The sequence below is a fragment of the Lepidochelys kempii genome, chromosome 13, assembly GCF_965140265.1.
Source record: "Lepidochelys kempii isolate rLepKem1 chromosome 13, rLepKem1.hap2, whole genome shotgun sequence".
Taxonomy (NCBI): Eukaryota; Metazoa; Chordata; order Testudines; family Cheloniidae; genus Lepidochelys; species Lepidochelys kempii.
In genome coordinates, this window is record NC_133268.1 from 35,147,965 (window position 1) to 35,169,716 (window position 21,752).

The window sequence follows — 21,752 nt, forward strand, 5'->3', positions numbered from 1 at the left end:
GCACTTATCCTTATTGAACCTCATCAGATTTCTTTTGGCCCAATCCTCCAATTTGTCTAGGTCCTTCTGTATCCTATCCCTCCCCTCCAGCGTATCTACCACTCCTCCCAGTTTAGTATCATCCGCAAATTTGCTGAGAGTGCAATCCACACCATCCTCCAGATCATTTATGAAGCCATTCAGTATGCATGGCTGAAATCTGACCTGCCATAGGAAATACTCTCATTGTTTGCATTTGTTTCACTAAAAGGGTGTAATTGTAGAGATGACTGGGAATTTTTTTGACAAAATAGTTTTTTGTTCCTGAAAAATGCCACTTTGACAAAACTCAAACTGTCAGTTGGAAAGTGTTAATTTCGATTAACACCCCAACTAAAAAAGCTGGAAAAAATACTTTGAAATTGATGAAAAATCCTGTTTCAGCATACTTTAAACTAAACAAATATTTTTTCAGTTTAAAAAGCTTTTCATTTTGAAAGTGAACTTAATTTATACTAATGAAAAGGATTAACATTATTTAAATGAAACATTTCAATTGATCTGAACTGATTTTAGGGGTGAGGTATGTCAGTTTGCAAAGCATTTTGAGATTTGACTATTTGAATCAATTCAAGACAGGCACATTTTGGAAATCTCCAAAATTTTTGTGGAATGGGAAAATCATTTCCTACCTAGGCTGATTTATATGAGCCTTCTGAGTCTGAAGTATGCATAACAGGCCCACTGGCATGGAAGAGGTCTATGAATGTCTTCAGATCAAATACATACCAGATGGCAGTCATTAATATGTTTCAGTATAACAATACATTCCTGGAAACCTGTAACTCTCTTTACAAGAGTAATGTTGGTTCTGATTTTTACCTGAATTGGGCAAATTGTGTTGTGAGTATTGGTTATCCATTCCAATAAATATTAACTCTCACATTCTCTGTTTGACAAAGGATCATAGAATCATAGAAGATTAGGGCTGCAAGAGACCTCAGGAGGTCATCTAGTCCCATCCCCTGCTCAAAGCAGGACCAACACCAACTAAATCATCCGAGCCAGAGCTTTGTCAAGCTGGGCCTTAAAAACCTCTAAGGATGGAGATTCCACCACCTCCCTTGGTAACCCATTCCAGTGCTTCACCTCACTCCTAGTGAAATAGTGTTTCCTAATATCCAACCTAGACCTCCCGCACTGCAACTTGAGACCATTGCTCCTTGTTCTGTCATCTGCCACCACTGAGAAAAGCTGAGCTCCATCCTATTTGGAACCCCCCTTCAGGTGGTTGAAGGCTGCTATCAAATCCCCCTTCACTCTTCTCTTCTGCAGACTAAACAAGCTCAGTTCCCTCAGCCTCTGGTCGTAAGTCATGTGTCCAGGCTCCTGATCATTTTAGTTGTCCTCCGCTGGACTCTCTCCAATTAGTCCACATCTTTTCTGAAGTGGGGGGCCCAAAACTGGACGCAATACTCCAGATGTGGCCTCACCAGTGCCGAAAAGAGGGGAATAATCACTTCCCTCGATCTGCTGCTGATTAACCTGAAATCCTTTTGAGATCAATTTGAGATTTTTTTGAGCCAGAAATACAGATTTTAAAAAGGAATTTTTTTTTCCTTTGGGGCTGCTGGAAAGGAGGTCCAACTGAAAGCAGCTAGTTTTTTCTCTGCTTTGGGGCCAGAGCAGAGACAAAAGGGGATTATCTTTGTGAATTGCAGGTTTTCTTTGCCTGGAGGAAGTGTACTTAACCTCCTGCAGGGAAATTCACAGTCTTCGCAAACCAGAGGTTTTTTTCCCCTAAAAGTAAATAGGGGGGTGTTCTACCCATTTGCCTGGAGACAAAAGTGGTAGGGTTTGTTTTTTTTTTAGGATTTTGATTTTTTTTAAAAGGAGCACAGATTTGAAAAGGAATTTTTTTTTCCTTTGGGGCTGCTGGAAAGGAGGTTTCCAAGTAGTGGAGCTTTTTTGCTTTGATTTGGAGCCAGAGCAGAGACAAAGGGAATTGTCTTTTTCTGTAGGCTGACAATCACTATCAGAGAATAGGTATCCTATTCCAGCAGGGCAAAATTTTACAAGCCAAGTTTTGTTTGTTTTATTTCTAACCCTCGGGTGTAAAGTTAGTTAAAAACAGAGAGGTAAAGATGACAGACACCAAGGCACTACACAAATTGGAGTTAGCTAAACTGGAGACAATGAAAGAAGCTGAAAAAGCTCTAGAAGCTGCTCACAGGAGAGCAATGGAGGCAAAGGACAAAGAGATGGAGGCAAGGGACAAAGAAATGGAGGCAAAGGACAAAGAAAGCGAGGCAGCGAAAGACGCAGAACAACACCAAGTGTCTGCTCACAGGACAGCTATGGAAGCAAGGGCCAAAGAAATGGAAGCAAGGGCCAAAGAAATGGAGGCAAGGGCCAAAGAACTGCAGGAAAAGGAAAAAGAGAGGAAGCATGTGGAGGAGATGGAGAAGATAAAGGCTCAGCAGAATATACCAACAAACCCTAGCAATCCTTCTCCAGGTACCACTTCCCATCCCAGAAAGTTTCCCACCTACAAGGCAGGTGATGATACTGAGGCCTTCTTAGAAAACTTAGAAAGGGCCTGCCTTGGGTACAGCATCTCTACCGACCAATACATGGTAGAGCTGAGGCCGCAGCTCGGTGGACCCTCAGTTGAGGTGGCAGCTGAAATGCCTAAAGAACACATGAACAAGTATGAACTGTTTAAATCCAAGGCGAGAGTCAGAATGGGGATCACACCCGAGCAGTCTCTTCGGAGGTTCAGAGCCCTAAGGTGGAAACCAGACGTGTCATTTACCCGACATGCCTACCACATTGTGAAACGTTGGGATGCCTGGATATCAGGAGCAAGTGTTGAATCTCCAGTAAATTTGCCCTTCCTAATGCAAATGGAACAATTCTTAGAGGGTGTTCCTGAGGAAATAGAAAGATACATCCTAGATGGGAAGCCCAAAACTGTAATCGAGGCAGGAGAGATTGGAGCCAGATGGGTGGAGGTGGCAGAGAAGAAGAAAACTGGTCGCTGTTGGAGTGGAGACCAGAAGGGACAACCCCAGATCACACGCTATTACCGGGAGCCGCCAAAGGCCCCACCTACCCCCCGAAGAACCCTCCAGACACCTTATCGTCCCACCACCCCATTCTCCAGCAACCCACCTCGCCCCAGTGACCCGTCAGCTGGACGATGTTTTAAATGTAACGAGCTGGGGCATGTAAGGGCCAACTGCCCCAAGAACCCCAACAGATTACAGTTCATTGCACCGGAATCACACCAGAGGTCCGCAGGCCCAGATACCTCCCAGATACCCTTGGAGCGGAGGGAAACTGTGAGTGTGGGCGGGAAGAAGGTCACCGCGTGGAGGGACACCGGAGCACAAGTGTCAGCTACCCATGCTTCCTTAGTGGACCCCAATTTAATCAACTCAGAGATCCAAGTGACGATTCAACCCTTCAAGTCCAACTCTTTCGATTTGTCTACAGCCAAGTTGCCTGTCCAGTACCAGAGCTGGTCAGGAACTTGGACTTTTGCAGTCTATGATGATTGTCCCATCCCCATGCTGTTGGGGGAAGACTTGGCCAACCATGTGAAGCGGGCCAAGAGGGTGGGAATGGTCACCTGCAGCCAGGCTAAACAAGCCATGAGGCCTAGCTCTGATCCGGAAACTTCTATCAGGACCCGGTCAGAGGTGATGGACCCGGACCCCAGGCCAATGTCTGCAACAGCAGTAGCGGATCCAGTCCCAGAGACCCAGACACTTGCATCCTCAGAGACAGTTGGTAGTTCCAACTAAATACCGGGCCAAGCTCTTGAGCTTAGCCCACAATCATCCTAGTGGCCATGCTGGGGTGAACAGGACCAAAGACCATTTGGGGGGGTCATTCCACTGGGAGGGAATGGGTAAGGATGTTTCTACCTATGTCCGGTCTTGTGAAGTATGCCAAAGAGTGGGAAAACCCCAGGACCAGGTCAAAGCCCCTCTCCAGCCATTCCCCATCATTGAAGTTCCATTTCAGCGAGTAGCTGTGGATATTCTGGGTCCTTTTCCAAAAAAGACACTCAGAGGAAAGTAGTACATACTGACTTTCATGGATTTTGCCACCCGATGGCCGGAAGCAGTAGCTCTAAGCAACACCAGGGCTAAGGTGTACCACATTAATTCTCTAAAGCCCTTTTATTCCAGAGAATTAAAGGTTTGTCAGGTTACAGCCGAGGGAGGAGACAACGCTGAGTGGCCTGAAGGTGTCTACTACGAAGGGAAAAGTGCTGGTGGTGTGGAAGAGGTGAACCTCTCCATGACCCTTGGGTGTATGCAGCGACAGCAGATCAAGGAGCTGTGCACTAGCTACGTGCCAACGTTCTCAGCCACCCCAGAACTGACTGAACGGGCATACCACTCCATTGACACAGGTAATGCTCACCCAATTAAAGTCCAACCTTACCGGGTGTCTCCTCAAGCTAAAACTGCTATAGAACAGGGGATCCAGGATATGTTACAGATCGGGGTAATCCGCCCCTCTGGAAGTGCATGGGCATCTCCAGTGGTTCTAGTTCCCAAACCAGAAGGGGAGATACGTTTTTGCGTGGACTACCGTAATCTAAATGCTGTAACTTGCCCAGACAACTATCCCATGCCATGAACAGATGAACTATTAGAGAAACTGGGACGGGCCCAGTTCATCTCTACCTTGGACTTAACCAAGGGGTACTGGCAAATACTGCTAGATGAATCCGCCAAGGAAAGGTCAGCCTTCACCACACATCTCGGGCTGTATGAATTTAATGTCCTCCCTTTCGGGCTGCGAAATGCACCCGCCACCTTCCAAAGACTTGTAGATGGTCTCCTAGCGGGATTAGGAGAATATGCAGTCGCCTACCTTGACGATGTGGCCATATTTTTGGATTCCTGGGCAGAACACCTGGAACATCTACAAAAAGTCCTTGAGCGCATAAGGGAGGCAGGACAAACTGTTAAGGCTAAGAAGTGTCAAATAGGCCTCAACAGAGTGACTTACCTTGGACACCAGGTGGGTCAAGGAACTATCAGCCCCCTACAGGCCAAAGTGGACGCTATCCAAAAGTGGCCTGTCCCAAAGTCAAAGAAACAGGTTCAATCCTTCTTAGGCTTGGCCGGTTATTACAGAAGATTTTGTACCGCAATACAGCCAAATCGCCACCCCACTGACAGACCTAACCAAAAAGAAACAGCCAAATGCCATTCAGTGGACCAAAAAGTGTCAGAAGGCCTTTAACCAGCTTAAAGCGACACTCATGTCTGACCCTGTACTAAAGGCCCCAGACTTTGACAAACCATTCCTAGTAACCACAGATGTGTCCGAGCGTGGTGTGGGAGCAGTTTTAATTCAGAAAGGACCTGATCAAGAATTCCACCCTGTAGTGTTTCTCAGGAAAAAACTGTCTGAGAGGGAAAGCAACTGGTCAGTCAGTGAAAAAGAATGTTACGCCATTGTCTACGCCCTGGAAAAGCTATGCCCATATGTTTGGGGACGGCATTTCCACCTGCAAACCGACCATGCTGCACTACAGTGGCTTCATACTGCCATGGGAAATAACAAAAAACTTATTCGGTGCAGTTTAGCTCTCCAAGATTTTGATTTCGACATCCAACACATCTCAGGAGCTTCTAACAAAGTGGCTGATGCACTCTCCCGTGAAAATTTCCCAGAATCAACTGGTTAAAATCATCCTTGAGATGTGGAAAATATTGTTAGTCTTTATGTACTTGGTAGTATATTTAGAGGTGCATGTGTCTTATTAACTCTGTTTTTCCTAGAGCTCCAGGAAGAAATCCCAGCCAGCATTTCACCCTAGCTGAGATTTGGGGGGGCGTGTCATAAATATAAAGGGAAGGGTAAACCCCTTTAAAATCCCTCCTGGCCAGAGGAAAAATCCTCTCACCTGTAAAGGGTTAAGAAGCTAAAGGTAACCTCGCTGGCACCTGACCAAAATGACCAATGAGGAGACAAGATACTTTCAAAAGCTGGGAGGAGGGAGAAAAAACAAATGGTCTGTGTCTGTCTGTATGCTGCTTTTGCTGGGTACAGAACAGGAATGTAGTCTTAGAACTTTTAGTAAGTAATCTAGCTAGCTGTGTGTTAGATTATGATTTCTTTAAATGGCTGAGAAAAGAACTGTGCTGAATAGAATGACTATTCCTGTCTGTGTGTCTTTTTTGTAACTTAAGGTTTTGCCTAGAGGGATTCTCTATGTTTTGAATCTAATTACCCTGTAAGGTATCTACTATCCTGATTTTACAGAGGTGATTCCTTTACTTCTATTAAAAGTCTTCTTGTAAGGAAACTGAATGCTTTTTCATTGTTCTAAGATCCAAGGGTTTGGGTCTGTGGTCACCTATGCAAATTGGTGAGGATTTTTACCAAACCTTCCCCAGGAAGTGGGGTGCAAGGGTTGGGAGGATTTTGGGGGGAATGACGTGTCCAAACTACGTTTCCCAGTAAACCCAGTTAAAGTTTGGTGGTGGCAGTGGAAATTCCAAGGGAAAAGGGTAAAATTAATTTGTACCTTGGGGAAGTTTTAACCTAAGCTGGTAAAAGTAAGCTTAGGAGGTTTTCATGCAGGTCCCCACATCTGTACCCTAGAGTTCAGGGTGGGGAAGGAACCTTGACAGCTGGCAATGTACCTACTAATATAGCCAAATATGCTGTTAGCCTTCTTGGCAACAAGGGCACACTGTTGACTCATATCCAGCTTCTCATCCACTGTAATGTCCAGGTCCTTTTCTGCAGAACTGCTGCTTAGCCAGCCTGTATCAGAGCATGGGATTCTTCCATCCTAAGTGCAGGACTCTCCACTTGTCCTTGTTGAACCTCATTAGATTTACTTTGGCCCAATCCTCCAATTTTTCTAGGTCACTCTGGAACCTATCCCTACCCTCCAGTGTATCTACCTCTCCCACAGCTTAGTGCTGAGGGTGCAATCCATCCCATCATCCAGATCATTAATAAAGATTTTGAACAAAACCAGCCCCAGGATGATGGCTAAAGAAGAAACCATTTTGTAAATATAGAATTTTTTATTTATGGAATTCATTATGGTGCTAATCAACAAACTAGACCTTGTTGTGTGTGTGTGTATGTGTGTGTGTGTGTGTGTGTGTGTGAAAAATAACTGTTTGATTAAATGGAATTATTTTAAATATATAACATTTCTGTTTTCATTGACATTTTGGGGATATTCATAATAATGTCCCCGACAACCCAAACTCCCCACACCCTAATTTTGCAGCTAAAACTATTTAAAAATAGTTTTGACAGAAAACTTTCAAACAGCCCTCGAGGTGATGTGGCCATCTTGCCAGACAATGAGGAAGATGATATTGGGGTAGAATTTTGGTCCAACCATAGGTGGATTAATGAATGTTTTTGTGAGACAATAGAGGAAAAGGCTGCAGTAGTTGAGAAGAGAAATAATAAAATTTGGACACTGAGGCTTGGTCTTCACTAAGAGGGCGGGGGGATTGATCTAAGTTACGCAACTTCAGCTACATGAATAACGTAGCTGAAGTCGACGTACTTAGATCTACTTACCGCACTTCATTGCAGTAAGTCAATGGCTGACACTCTCCCATCGCCTCCGCCTGCGCCTCTCACCCTGGTGGAGTACCAGAGTCAACGGGAGAGTGCTCGGCAGTTGATTTATCGCGTCTAGACTAGATGCGATAAATCGACCCTTGCTGGATCAATCACTGCCTGCCAATGCAGCGGATAATGTAGACAAGCCCTGATTGTAGCCATGTGGACACAGAGGAAGGGATAATTTTTTTTTCAGATGAAAAGTAAAAAAAAAAAAAATGGCAAAATGTGGAGACATCCCAGACTAGAGGTAGGGAAGGAGGGGGAAGAATCTATCCTGAGGCATTTCAACTAACAACTTTGTCCTTGGGCTACTTGACAATATCTTCATTGTACTCTGTGTGTTGTTTCTTAAGCTTTGTCTACACATCTACAGATGTTAAAATGGCATAGCTATGGCACTACAGTTGTGTCACTGTAGTGCTGTCTTGTCAATACTTCCTGGACCGATGGAAGGGTTTTTTCCATCATTGTAGTTAGTGTTCCCCCTTGAGAGGAGGTAACTAGGCTAATTCTTCCATCAAACTACCTGTGTCTATACTGGGGCTTACATCATTTTACTGCATCTCTCAGAGGTGTGAATTTTTCACACCTGTGAGTGAAGTAGCTAAACTGACCTAGGTTTTCAGTTTAAACTAGCCCTTAGATGTTTATGTTATTGTCTGTGGCTGTGTGAAATGACTGGAAATCCTTATGACATTTTCAGGTGATATGGAAGGTGCATTACAGTGTAAGCCAGCAGGATCTGCACCAGGTGGCTTTTCACTAGGTAAGTGTATATCTTCCTGGATCTCTCACCCTGACCTTACAGTTGTAACTGCTTTTATGTTCATAGCATTCAAACAGAGAAGTTAGATTAAAAATTGCATAATTTTGCTCCAAGGTTGCGAGGTATCACCATGTTTTTCTGAAAATGCAGAACCTTTCCACACAAGAAACAAAAACAGAGAGAGAAAAAGCAGGCTGCTTGTTAAGGCAAGCTGGCACAACTCAACCATCTTGCTCCAGGCTGCTTCTTTGTAGACTGAGTGCTGAAACACCCACATTGCATGCTTCCCTCAAAGTCCTTTAACCTGCAAATATGACCAGGAAACCTCTTACAAGGAAAGTGATAGCATGTAATTATAACACTTTTTAACACTGATTTTTGCAATGTGGACACACAGTAAAGGATAATTTTTCAATTTCTGGAAAAGGAAAAAATGTGGAGGCAACCCCAGATTAGCAGTAGCAGAAGGGGAACTCAATTCTGCTGTAGCTCAACTAATATTTTTGTCCTTCTGTTACTAGCAAATGTCATCATTGTAACCTGAATACTGGTTCTTAAATTATTATATTGTTGTCTGTGGCTGTGTGAAATGACTGGAAATCCTTATGACATTTTCAGGTGATATGGAAGGCTCATTGCAGAGTGAGCCAGCAGGAGCTTCACCAGGTGGCTTTTCACCAGGTAGGTGTGTATAATTCTGGATCTCTCGCTCTGACCCTGTAGCTGTAACTGCTTTTATGTTCATAGCATTCAAACAGAGAAGTTGGATAAAAACATTAAAAACTCTTGCTGGAAGGTTGCAGTGTAATATTACATTATTTTTTTAAAAAATCCAGAACCTCAATACTCAGGAAATAAAAACAGAGAGAGAAAAAGCAGGCTGCCCCCTAAATCAGAGAGGCAAAACTCTCCCCACCTTGATCTAGGCTGGCTTTATTCAGAATGACTGCTTAAAAACCTAGATCACATGCCTCCCTTAGAGCCCAATAGCCTACAAGCCTGATCAGGAAACCCCTTACAAGTAAAGTGAGCACTACCACATTTTCAGACTAGCACTACCAACAGTGGAATTGCTTCTGATCTGCTCCTGCTTGAGAGGATAATCATATCCAGATTGTTAATGATATAGTCTCATGAGTAATGCTCATGTTCTCTGTTTTCTAAGTGTGTGCTCAGAACCAAAGCCTCCTGGGAAGCTCCTGTTTCTTAAATAATATAGGCAACTCTTTGATGGTTACCACCAAAGTATCTGAGAAGCTTTCAAAAATTCAGGATGGGGAACTGAGGTTCAATGAGAAATAAAGTTGGGAAATTCAAAGGTATCTCAACAAATTAAAATTGATGTTCAGTGGGATATGAGTGTTCAATCCCTTACAAATCCCAGCCTAAGTGACTTCTCAAATATCACCTAGAAAACTTTTGGCAAAGGCAGGAGTAGAACTGGCTTGAGTTGATTCCCAATCCACTGCCTGAAATTGATACTTGAATTCTGTCTCTGGTTCTGGTGTCCATATTTGAAAATGGGTCACTGAAACATTGGAGATGAATGCAGAGAAGTGTCACAAAAATTATGCCAAGTCTTATACAGTGAGAAATTTAAGGAGATCAGTCTGTTTAATATATGAAAAAGAAGTCCAAGAGGTGACTAGATTATGGTGTTTAAATACAGCGGACCCTCACTAGAGCGCGCATCACTATAGCACGGATTTGTATATAGTGCGGTCCTGGCGATGGATCCCAAATTTAAATATTTAAATTGGGATCCATGGTAACGTGGCCTCCACTATAATGCTGTCCCCACGTTAATGTGGTATCACTCATGGATCCTGACCCCGCGTTCTAGTGAGGGTCCAGTGCACTTTCACAGTGATAAAATACAGGCATACTCTTGAATCTAGCAGGGAAAGGCATAAAAAGAAGCAATGGCGGGAAGTTAAAGTGAGACAAATCAAAGTGAGAAATAAGGCACACCTATTAATGATGAGAGTGATTAACCATTGGAACAAACTCCCAAGGGAAGTGGTGGAATCTCAATCTCTTTGGCTTCAAAGTCTGATTGGATGCCTTTCTGGAAGAGATACTTTAGTCAAACACAAGTTACCAGGCTCGGTGAAAGTAACTGGATGAAATTGTGTGGCCTATGCTATGCAATAGATCAGACTAGGTGATCTAATGGTCCCTTCTGGCTTTAAACCTATATAGAGAGAGAGGTTTCAGAGTAACAGCCGTGTTAGTCTGTATTCACAAAAAGAAAGGAGTACTTGTGGCACCTTAGAGACTAACCAATTTATTTGAGCATAAGCTTTCATGAGCTACAGCATCCGATGAAGTGAGCTGTAGCTCACGAAAGCTTATGCTCAAATAAATTGGTTAGTCTCTAAGGTGCCACAAGTACTCCTTTTCTTTTTATATATAGAGAGAATACTGAAGCTTATAGGACTTTGGCATTCTGTAGTCATATGCTATTCTCTGCAACAGTGGCATATGTTAGGAAGAGGAAGTCATTGGAGTTATGTGGCATGGCAGGGGCCCTTTAAGGCCCTGCCAAAATGCTGGCTGCAGCCTTCTCTCTGGCCAGGAGGCCAGGGGTAGAGACACAGGTACTCAGCAGGGTGCCCAGCTGCAAGCCCTAAGGAGATCTGGCTCCAAGGAACATGCTGAGCTAAGTGCTGACAGCACTTATTTATTTTTATTTTTAACTGAGAACAGTCTAGATCCATCCATATATTGTCTATATATTTTAAAGGAGAAAGTGGCAAGACATTGACTCAGCCTAGTAGGAGAATTGAAGATACTGCATATCAGATCATACATTTCTCCCATTTTTTTCTTTCTTATGATACTTACAACCTGCAGGAAATGCAAACTTGGCCTTAATCATTGTACCCTGAATGTTGTTGCCTAGGTGATTGCATTATTGTCAATGATAGTATGCAGTGATTGATAACCCAAATATATTTTTCAGATACGAAGAACAAGTCAATTACTGAAAACATTAAAGGTGGAGTAGGTAAATTATTTTAATCCCCTGTGGATTGAGTTTGAAATTCCTCTTTTACACTGCTGCATGAGGAGTTATTGGCATCTTTGTGAAAAGAGACTCAGGCCCAGTGAACTGTTCAGTTAAACAAATCCCTCGGCTCTTGTTCACCCTTCCTCATGAATAATAATTTTTATGTTGTCATTTTTTGAAAAATGTCTGCTCAGCACAAAGCTGTTCCGGAATAGCCTTGTTTATGTTCAGGTTTTCTGTCGTGCCCTTTATGAAAGTTTCTGGGCCCCTTCACCAATATCAATGATTGTGTTTTTAAAATGTCCTTTTCAGGTAGTGCAATGTGATTATTTCTGCTTAGAGATGTGGATCTGATGCACCATGACAGATATATGGTGAAGTTTTCAAAAGGCATGAAAAGGAGGTCAGAGTACAAACCCTGTTGACTTTCAGTAGGACTTTGCCCCTAAGTCACATAGCACCAGATTTTCAAAGATATTTAGGTGCCTAGTGGTATTTTCAGAAGCACTTAGGCATCTAAAAGCCATTTTGTGTTGACCAAAATGTTTAGATTGACTCAAATTATTATTATTATAAGTGGGCCGTATTTGGATTTTGACGATTTTTAGTGTTTAACAATTGAAGGTTGTGTTTCCTCAGCTCAAACCAATTCTAGTGGGAGTTGAGGGAACTCAGCATTAGAAGGGGGTGAAATTTTTCAGCTCAATTTTCTTTCCTGAAAAAAGCACGTTTGGGTCAGCCATTGTTTGAGTATTGGCCTGCTAAACCCAGGGTTGTGAGTTCAATCCTTGAGGGGGCCATTTAGGGATCTGGGACAAAAACTGGGGGATTGGTCCTGCTTTGAGCAGGGGGTTGGACTAGATGACCTCCTGAGGTCCCTTCCAACCCTGAGATTCTATGATTATAATATTTCATGAATTTGCATCAAATTTGCGAAACTGTTTATTTTACAACAAAAACAAATCAGAAAAAAACCACACCAAATATTTCATACTGAAATTTTCAAAGTGAAATGTTTTGATTTTTTGGATAAAAACAGTTTTTTAAGAAAATTAGTAAAAAAATTTGGTTCAATTTCACTTAAAAAAAACTTTTAGAACTCAAAAACCAAAATAAAATATTTCATTCTGAGTAAAGCCAAACATTTAATTCTACATACAATGATTTTTTTGTTTTCTTTCTCTTTTCACTGAAATTTAAAAAAAAATCATTTGGGATTTTTTAATTACAATTGTTTGTTCGACAGTGAAACCAAAATTCAGTTATTTGCACAGCTCAAATCAGCAGCTAAAGGAACTGGGCCACATATCTTACATAGTGGAATATAGGAAATGGTTTATACTACCATCAGGTGTTCTGTACAGGGGAGAACTTGACAGCTGACACATCTCAAACCAGATAAGTGTGTGGGGGTCATTATGTGGTACAATGAGGGAATCCAGGATTCTGAAAATTCCACAACTTTTGCTCTGCTGTGATTGTTCCCACAGCTCCTGGTTGGCACTAGCAAATAAGAGATAAGAAAAACTCTGCTGGTTTTCAGAAGTTCCTGAATATATATATATATAGATAGATAGATAGATAGATCTGATATTTGAATTCTGGTTTGTGCCCTCTCACAGGCTCAGTGGTGGATTTCGCTAGAATGTGGCAAAAAACCACTCATGGTCTCTTGACCTGGAAATGGGGAACGAACAATAACTTTCTTTACAAATGCTGTAAGTAAAAAATGGGTTTACAGACTCTGTGGTGTGGATGTCTCCTTTTCCTAGGGTCCCGTTCTGACAGTAAATACATCACACAGAAACATGAGAAAGGGTTGTCTTCCTATACGGTATTTTTACGGTTAGAAGAATTCAATGTTTATTTTTAAATTTTGACAGACAGTGTCATTGTTTACTTTAAGCATTTTTAAGATTTTTATTAATTTAAATTTTCAGTAGCATGAAAATATAGATTTTAAACATTTTTTAGTCTTACCAATTTAAATCTTCATGGTTGATGAAAATAAAGAGGAGAATCAAATGATTATTTAAACCATTAAAACACAAACTGTCAACATCATATGCCAAAATGTACAAACTAAATATCCTTAAATCAACAAATCATTCTGGTTTTTAATGTTAATTCTCTAGTCTATTTTATAACTGCCCTAAATCAAAAGTCTAAATCACTGGATTTTGACTTTAAATTCTCAAGAAGCATTTTTCATATTTTGTTTATCAGTAAATTTTGATTATCAGTGGAAACAGGTTTTCATTGGTTTATATAGAAAGAGTGAAATCCATGGTAACTGACCAATAAAATCTAATACTTTCAAGCCAAAGTATTATATTCTAAATATTATGTTAAAATTGTAAAGTCAAGCACTCAAATGTTAGGACAATTCAGAATTCTGCTGAATTCCTTGATATCTGCTGGGAGAGCAATACAGCGGTGCACAGACAATCCAAGAAGTTTTTGGAAAGGGTAGGGGACAATTTCCTGGTGCAAGTGCTGGAGGAACCAACTAGGGGCAGAGCTCTTCTTGACCTGCTGCTCACAAACCGGGAAGAATTAGTAGGGGAAGCTAAAGTGGATGGGAACCTGGGAGGCAGTGACCATGAGATGGTTGAGTTCAGGATCCTGACACAGGGAAGAAAGGAAAGCAGCAGAATACGGACCCTGGACTTCAGAAAAGCAGACTTTGACTCCCTCCGGGAACTGATGGGCAGGATCCCCTGGGAGAATAACATGAGGGGGAAAGGAGTCCAGGAGAGCTGGCTGTATTTTAAAGAATCTTTATTGAGGTTACAGGGACAAACCATCCTGATGTCTAGAAAGAATAGTAAATATGGCAGGTGACCAGCTTGGCTTAACAGGGAAATCCTTGCTGATCTTGAACACACAAAAAAAGCTTACAAGAAGTAGAAGATTGGACAAATGACCAGGGAAGAGTATAAAAATATTGCTCGGGGATGCAGGAGTGAAATCACAAAGGCCAAATCACACCTGGAGTTGCAGCTGGCAAAAGATGTCAAGAGTAACAAGAAGGGTTTCTTCAGGTATGTTAGGAACAAGAAGAAAGTCAAGGAAAGTGTGGGCCCCTTACTGAATGGTAGAGGCAACCTAGTGACAGAGGATGTGGAAAAAGCTAACGTACCCAATGTTTTTTTTGCCTCTGTCTTCACGAACAAGGTCAGCTCCCAGACTACTGCACTGGGCAGCACAGCATGGGGAGGAGGTGACCAGCCCTCTGTGGAGAAAGAAGTGGTTCGGGACTATTTAGAAAAGCTGGACGTGCACAAGTCCATGGGGCCGGATGCGCTGCATCCGAGAGTGCTAAAGGAGTTGGCGGATGTGATTGCAGAGCCATTGGCCATTATCTTTGAAAACTCATGGCGATCGGGGGAAGTCCCAGATGACTGGAAAAAGGCTAATGTAGTGCCCATCTTTAAAAAAGGGAAGAAGGAGGATCCAGGGAACTACAGGCCAGTCAGCCTCACCTCAGTCCCTGGAAAAATCATGGAGCAGGTCCTCAAAGAATCAATTCTGAAGCACTTAGAGGAGAGGAAAGTGATCAGGAACAGTCAGCATGGATTCACCAAGGGCAAGGCATGCCTGACTATTCTAATTGCCTTCTATGACGAGATAACTGGCTCTGTGGATGAGGGGAAAGCAGTGGATGTGTTGTTCCTTGACTTTAGCAAAGCTTTTGTCACGGTCTCCCACAGTATTCTTGCCAGCAAGTTAAAAAAGTATGGGCTGGATGAATGGACTATAAGGTGGATAGAAAGTTGGCTAGATTGTCGGGCTCAATGGGCAGTGATCAATGGCTCCATGTCTAGCTGGCAGCCGCTATCAAGTGGAGTGCCCCAAGGGTCGGTCCCGGGGCTGGTTTTGTTCAATATCTTCATAAATGATCTGGAGGATGGTGTGGATTGCACCCTCAGCAAGTTTGCAGATGACACTAAACTGGGAGGAGAGGTAGATATGCTGGAGAGTAGGGATAGGATACAGAGGGACCTAGACTAATGAGAGGATTGGGCCAAAAGAAGTCTGATGAGGTTCAACAAGGACAAGTGTGGAGTCCTGCACTTCGGACGGAAGAACCCCATGCACCGCTACAGACTAGGGACCGAATGGCTCGGCAGCAGTTCTGCAGAGAAGGACCTAGGGGTGACAGTGGACGAGCAGCTGGATATGAGTCAACAGTGTGCCCTTGTTGCCAAGAAGGCCAATGGCATTTGGGGCTGTATACGTAGGGGCATTGCCGGCAGATCGAGGGACGTGATCATTCCCCTCTATTCGACATTGGTGAGGCCTCATCTGGAGTACTGTGTCCAGTTTTGGGCCCCACACTACAAGAAGGATGTGGTAAAATTGGAAAGAGTCCAGCGGAGGGCAACAAAAATGATGAGGGGACTAGAACACATGACTTTTGAGGAGAGGCTGAGGGAACTGGGATTGTTTAGTCTGCGGAAGAAAAGAATGAGGGGGGATTTGATAGCTGCTTTCAGCTGCCTGAAAGGGGGTTCCAAAGAAGATGGCTCTAGACTGTTCTCAGTGGTAGCAGATGACAGAACAAGGAGTAATGGTCTCAAGTTGCAGTGGCGGAGATTTAGGTTGGATATTAGGAAGAACTTTTTCACTAGGAGGGTAGTGAAACACTGGAATGGGTTACTGAGGGAGGTGGTGGAATCTCCTTCCTTAGATATTTTTAAGGTCAGGCTTGACAAAGCCCTGGCTGGGATGATTTAGTTGGGGATTGGTCCTGCTTTGAGCAGGGGGTTGGACTAGATGACCTCCTGAGGTCCCTTCCAACCCTTATATTCTATGATACTATGGTTCTATGAATTAAGCTTCCCCATGAAATTCCAGTAAAGCTGCCTTCTGCATCGGCATTATAATAGAGCTTTAATTCCAGGGCTATATACTATTCCCCCCATTCCCTGAACTCATAAGAAAATTGAAAACATGGAACGGGAAGTGTTAGGCAACCTAAATGATAGGTGTTGCTTCCAGATGTGCCTATAATGATGCCCTGTAAATAGCAGGAAGGAGAAAGTGGTGGTTGTGCTGTATAATGGCCAGTGGATGGAAGGATCAAGTATAAGAGAACTATACTGTATAATAGGCACTAGGGACAGCAGAGGGCGAGGGGTGAGGAAAGGGCAACCATACTGTACAATGGGCACTAAGGGAAGCAGAGGGTGAGGGTGGGGAAGAGGTGGCTCTACTTTAAGGGCAGAAGATACACACACTTTACCAAAGCACCGCTGCAGTGAATATTATTTATTAATCCTGCCACTGGCAAGGTGCAGATTCTAATTTCTTAGTATGAAAACTTTATTTTTGGATACATTCCTTTAGCTGCTCTTGACTCTGCTGAGCTGGTGAAGGATAAAGTCATCTCCTTGGTAGATGCTGGAATAGCCATAAACTGTGCTTTCCCTCTGGTTCTCCGCCCGGAAAGGAAAGTGAAACTGATCCTCTCCTTCGACTATGGCCCTTTTGAACCATTTAAGGTAACTCCTATCATTATTACATTTCTACAGTCATTCAAATTAGGAATGAGGGGCCATTGCCAGGTGATATTTGAACACAGAAAAATACATTGTCCCTGACCCCAAGAGATAAGAATCCAAAGAAAGAAACAAAGAAATTTCCAATCTAAAAAAAAAAAATCTAACAGTATTTTCTTTACTTTATTTCTGGAAAACAGTTCAGGACAAGAAGGGAGCAAAGAATCCCATCCCCTTCTAACCTGCTGGGGAAATGTTTAGTGGAAAGAATCCTACATTCCAAGTAGCAAGTTGGTCAGCCGACTTGAGTCAACACTAATACTTTTGCGAGGTGTCCCAGGACCCAATGGCTCTCTACAGGAGGAGATTTTCAAATGCACAATGGACAGTTTTCAAAAAGAAAAGGAGTACTTGTGGCACCTTAGAGACTAACCAATTTATTTGAGCATAAGCTTTCGTGAGCTACAGCTCACTTCATCAGGACAGTTTTGTGACTTAATCAATGGAAGCAGGACAACACATTCCCATGTGTGCCTTAGAAAATATACCTCATAGTGACCTTAAAGAAGGAAATCTGTTTTTCACCTTAAGTGAAAGATGAACCTTTGGTAGCCTTGAGCATTCATGTGTCGAGTACTGGAGATGAATATTGACCCATGTCTCCTACTGTACCAAGGTGGGTGAGGTAATTTCTTTTACTGGACCTTCTAGCATTGTGCAAGAGACAAGCTTTCAAGCTTACATGGAGCGCTCCTTCAGGTCCTACTGAACCACTGAGATCTATCCCAGTTGAACAGTTATGGGCTGCTGTGAACCTTCTAGCTCTGTTCTTGGGTACTGAACTCAGTGTGCCATGTTTGATCTATGCTTACGGCTGTGGGCTGAGATTTTTAAAGGCTCTTAAGTGAGTTCAGTGTCCAACCCATATTGACTTTTCCTGGGAGATAAATTCATGCTCCTTTAAGCTTCTTTGGAAATCCCAGCTATGGGGTTTCCTTGTAGACAGTCATGCATTGCTACACAAACATTCTTCCTATCCCAAGAGCAGAGGGTATGGTTTCCACTGGAGGTTTTCTGCGTAGTCAATTAGTAGAGGACTCAGAGAGAAAGTTTGATTTTGAGCTATCTGTTTTGAGCTATCTGGTCTTGTGGACAGCAGTTCTCTTCAATAAAATAATCACGATACCTTCACTTACAGGCCCTCAAGCAAACTGCCAAATACTGTAAAGAAAACTGCATCCCATTTCCTGAGATAGACGAGAAATTGCTCCAAGAGCCAGATAACCCCTCCGACTGCTACATCTTCAGAGGAGAGGGTGCACCTACCGTCATGCACTTCCCACTTTTCAACAAAGTGAATTGTCCAGGTAACTTTCATGTCACACCCATTTTCTTAAAGGCTACTGACCTCACTGTCCTTTCACTTACATGGATGAGTTAAATACTGCTGCGTCTGGTTTGCTCTTGGGTAAGGTAGCAAAGGGACATAGGGAATGGGATAAAATGTCAGATTTATCTAGTCCATTATCCTATGTTAAAGAGGGTATCCAGTAATAGAAGCTTAAGAGGAAGTTGTGAGAAATCACAGATTATGTAGTTATAGAATTATCTGCCATAGGGGATGTTTGTCACTAGACTCTGTGGGGGGTGGGGTGGGGTTGGCTCTGATTTCTAAACATTTTAAGCCAAATTTTTAAATGTATGTAGGTGTCTACAGATGAAGGTAGCCACCTAGTGGGATTTATAAAGTGCCTAGGTGAATTAGGCACCTAACCTACTCAGCTGCTTTTGAAAATCTCACCAGTTGCCTATCTTTATCTTTCCACAACTCAATACATTTCAAAATCTGGCCTATATCGCTTCCATTTTTTAAAAAATATTAACTAATTTAAATGTGAATCTTGAAAATATTCATGAAGTTGTCTACCTGTGTTTTGAATCCTACTGTACTCTTGGCTTTAATGTTATGTGCAGTGAGTCCCATAGGTTATTTTTTGTTGTGTATAAATAAAACTCTTTGCTTTTATGATTTTTACATTTACAGATTTTCAGTTTCATCAAATGACTCCTTGAGCTCAGAATCAGGCACCTTCTTTCTTTAGCTCCCGTCTAGACACAGGGACCACATCTTCTCTCTGTTACACAAATGAAGTTGAAGGAATAAATGTAGATTTACACTAGTGCAATGAAGAGATGAGTCTGGCATATAAAGAGAAATTCAGAAAGGAATGCAAAGGAGTCTAAAAGTGGGAAAACTTTTAACCTTCTCTCAGCTGTCTGGGCATGTGAGTTACACCAGCTCAGACACCCATATGTTCTGTACAAGTTCTATTTCTCTTTATTTTTGATCCACTGTGAATGCAGAGTGTCATGCCATTAGCTACTCTGTTCCTATAATGATGGGAGTCTTATAAGAACTCAGGGGCAATATTTTTAAGGGAGCCTAATGGAATTAGGCACCGAAATTCCATTTTTTCCATTGAAATCCCTAGATAGGTAGATGCATAGGTTGTACTCTAGATTAATTTACCTTAGTGCAAATGAGAGCAGAATCTGCTCCTTGTTTTTTTCACAAACATGCTGAATATAGGACACTACTGAGAAAAGCAAAGAGACAAAAGAATAGCTGAGGGACGGGTAGAAAGCAGGGAAAATAGGAGAATCAATTTGATAGAATTAAAGGAAGTCTCCAAGTCTGTAGAAAACCTGATTCAATAGCTCTGAAAAGTGCAAAAGTATCCATTTCAGTTCAGGAGGTTGTTGACTCTGAACCCTAAAGATGACAGTTCAACTATATTAACTATGTCACTGCTGATCGCTGTAGACAAAACATCCAGATGCTTTTGGATTAGGAGTAGAGCATTTGTGAAACCCTTTTCCCCATACATGAGCCTCACTTGATTCTTCTCCTTAAGTCTCGGAAGCAAGATATTCCTCTCACGATGGCCTGGGAACCCTAGAACACAACCAAAATAATAGTATTAGTTGTTATTGACACTACAGTAGTATTATCATCCTAAAAATGTAATCACATCTTTTCTCTCTTGCTTTTAGCCTATGTGACAGAATGGAGAATTAGATTCACCCCAGTTCGCTGTCTCTACCATGTGGGAGACATCACCAAACTCCTCCAGTCGGCAAGACTGAATGTGTCGAACAACAAAGACAAGATCCTTCAAGAGATCAAATACATTGTGGCTCACTCCAGCAAGAAGAGAAGCTCTTAAGAAGAGTTTCTCATCTATGCCCCACATACATTAAAGCCACCCAGTAGATTTTGAGAACTACAGAATTGTCACGTGGCTGGAAAATGTCATTATTTGGGATTACAGTGGGGAGAGGACTCTCAGCTTCTGCTATGAAAGCACTAGTACCTAGCTCGTGAGTTAACCCCTTAAGTTGATTGCACTTTAGTTCAGCAATTCTGATTCTGCGCATTAGTCAAAGAAAAATTCTCTCTTGGTATAAATCATTTTTTGCTTGCTGTTGTGAATTATTGCTCAGTCAGTCTCTGCTCTGTGTGATGACAGATGCCCTTGTCTCCTGATGCACAATTCACATTCAATCAATAAAGCCTATAGAATCAAACCATTTGCACACAGTGCCTCCATCCTAGAAATGGCCTGCAAAAGCACAAGCACCTGACACCTATGGTAAAAGCCATCTCCCCTAGCTCTTATCACACTTTATACATAGACAGGTTAGAAAAATAATAAACTAGTTTTGGGGGGGGGTCATTTTTATTCCAAAGGTGTGTGTGTGGGTTTTTTCGTGAAAACATTATTGAAAATGTTGAAATTGTTATCAATATTTTTAACAGAAAACAATATTTTGGATCAACAGAATATTTTGATAAAGTTTTTTGCTGGTAAATTCTGATTTTGAAAGCATAGATAAAAATGAAAACAAGAAGAATGAGTAATGGTGAGTTTCCTCTTCCAATCCAGCAAGGCTCCACTGGAGTCTTTGGAGTCGGTCCAAAGGTATAATGGGGAGTAGAATCCTGTCCAGTATTTTCAACTTCTTATGGGAGCTGGGTATTAATATGAACAGGAAGACTCTAATATTCATGGTGTGAAAAGCCACATATTGCAGAATCTTAAGTCCAATCCTCGTAGTCCATCTGGTTGAGAAGGAGCAAACGGAGTGGCAAAGTGCTGGCCCCTAGAGGGATTTAAATTGATATTGATCTGTGCTGTTTGGACAAGCTTCCTCAGCCAGGGGCACTGTACAACCCATGGTAGCCCCGCCTGGCTGTTTGTCTCCCTCTAGTGACTATACCACATATAAGTGATGAGTAAGGCTGAGATTTAGTTATGGGTATTTTTAATAAAATCATGGACAGGTCACGGGCAATGAACAAAAATTCACACTATAAATACATATGACTAAATCTTAGGAACTCTGGGGCACCGCTGCTGCTGCTCAGGGGACTGTGTGGACTGGGGCCTCACTGCTGCTTGGAGGGGTGGCCCAGGAGCCTGCTGCAGCCCCGGGGCAGTGCCCGAGACTGGTGCTGCTCCAGCAGCCCCTGGGGCCAGCTGCCTAGGGCTGCCCGATCAGTGGCCAGTACCACTGGCCCCGGAGCTGCGCAAGCAGCTAACCCCTGGGGCTGCCCGAGCAGAAGCCAGTGCGGCTGGCCCCAGGGCTTCCTCAGCTGCTCAGACAGCCCTGGTATCAGCCACACTGGGTGCTGCAGAAGTCATAGAGGTCCTTGAAAATCATGGAATCTGTGACTTCTGTGACCTCCATGAAAGACTCGCAATTTTAATGATGAGTCTTCTGCAGACTTTCATCTGTGGTAGCCGGTTCTTTAGTGCCGGCAGTACGGTGTGTGCTTACAGATCTGGCATTCCTG

At 42.7% G+C, this 21,752-nt stretch overlaps 1 protein-coding gene across 1 annotated transcript in view; it reads left to right on the forward strand.

Moving 5' to 3' along the window:
- LOC140897050 (cytosolic phospholipase A2 gamma-like) overlaps positions 1 to 20,464 on the forward strand; it is a 44,681-nt gene extending 24,217 nt beyond the window's left edge. Inside the window, exons 11-17 of the mRNA XM_073309320.1 lie at positions 8,315 to 8,377; positions 8,996 to 9,058; positions 11,343 to 11,387; positions 13,013 to 13,108; positions 16,743 to 16,897; positions 18,093 to 18,261; positions 19,949 to 20,464. Coding sequence (XP_073165421.1) covers positions 8,315 to 8,377; positions 8,996 to 9,058; positions 11,343 to 11,387; positions 13,013 to 13,108; positions 16,743 to 16,897; positions 18,093 to 18,261; positions 19,949 to 20,121 — 764 coding nt within the window. The 3' untranslated portion in view covers positions 20,122 to 20,464. The remainder of the gene's footprint in view (positions 1 to 8,314; positions 8,378 to 8,995; positions 9,059 to 11,342; positions 11,388 to 13,012; positions 13,109 to 16,742; positions 16,898 to 18,092; positions 18,262 to 19,948) is intronic.
- Positions 20,465 to 21,752: the final 1,288 nt, after the last annotated feature.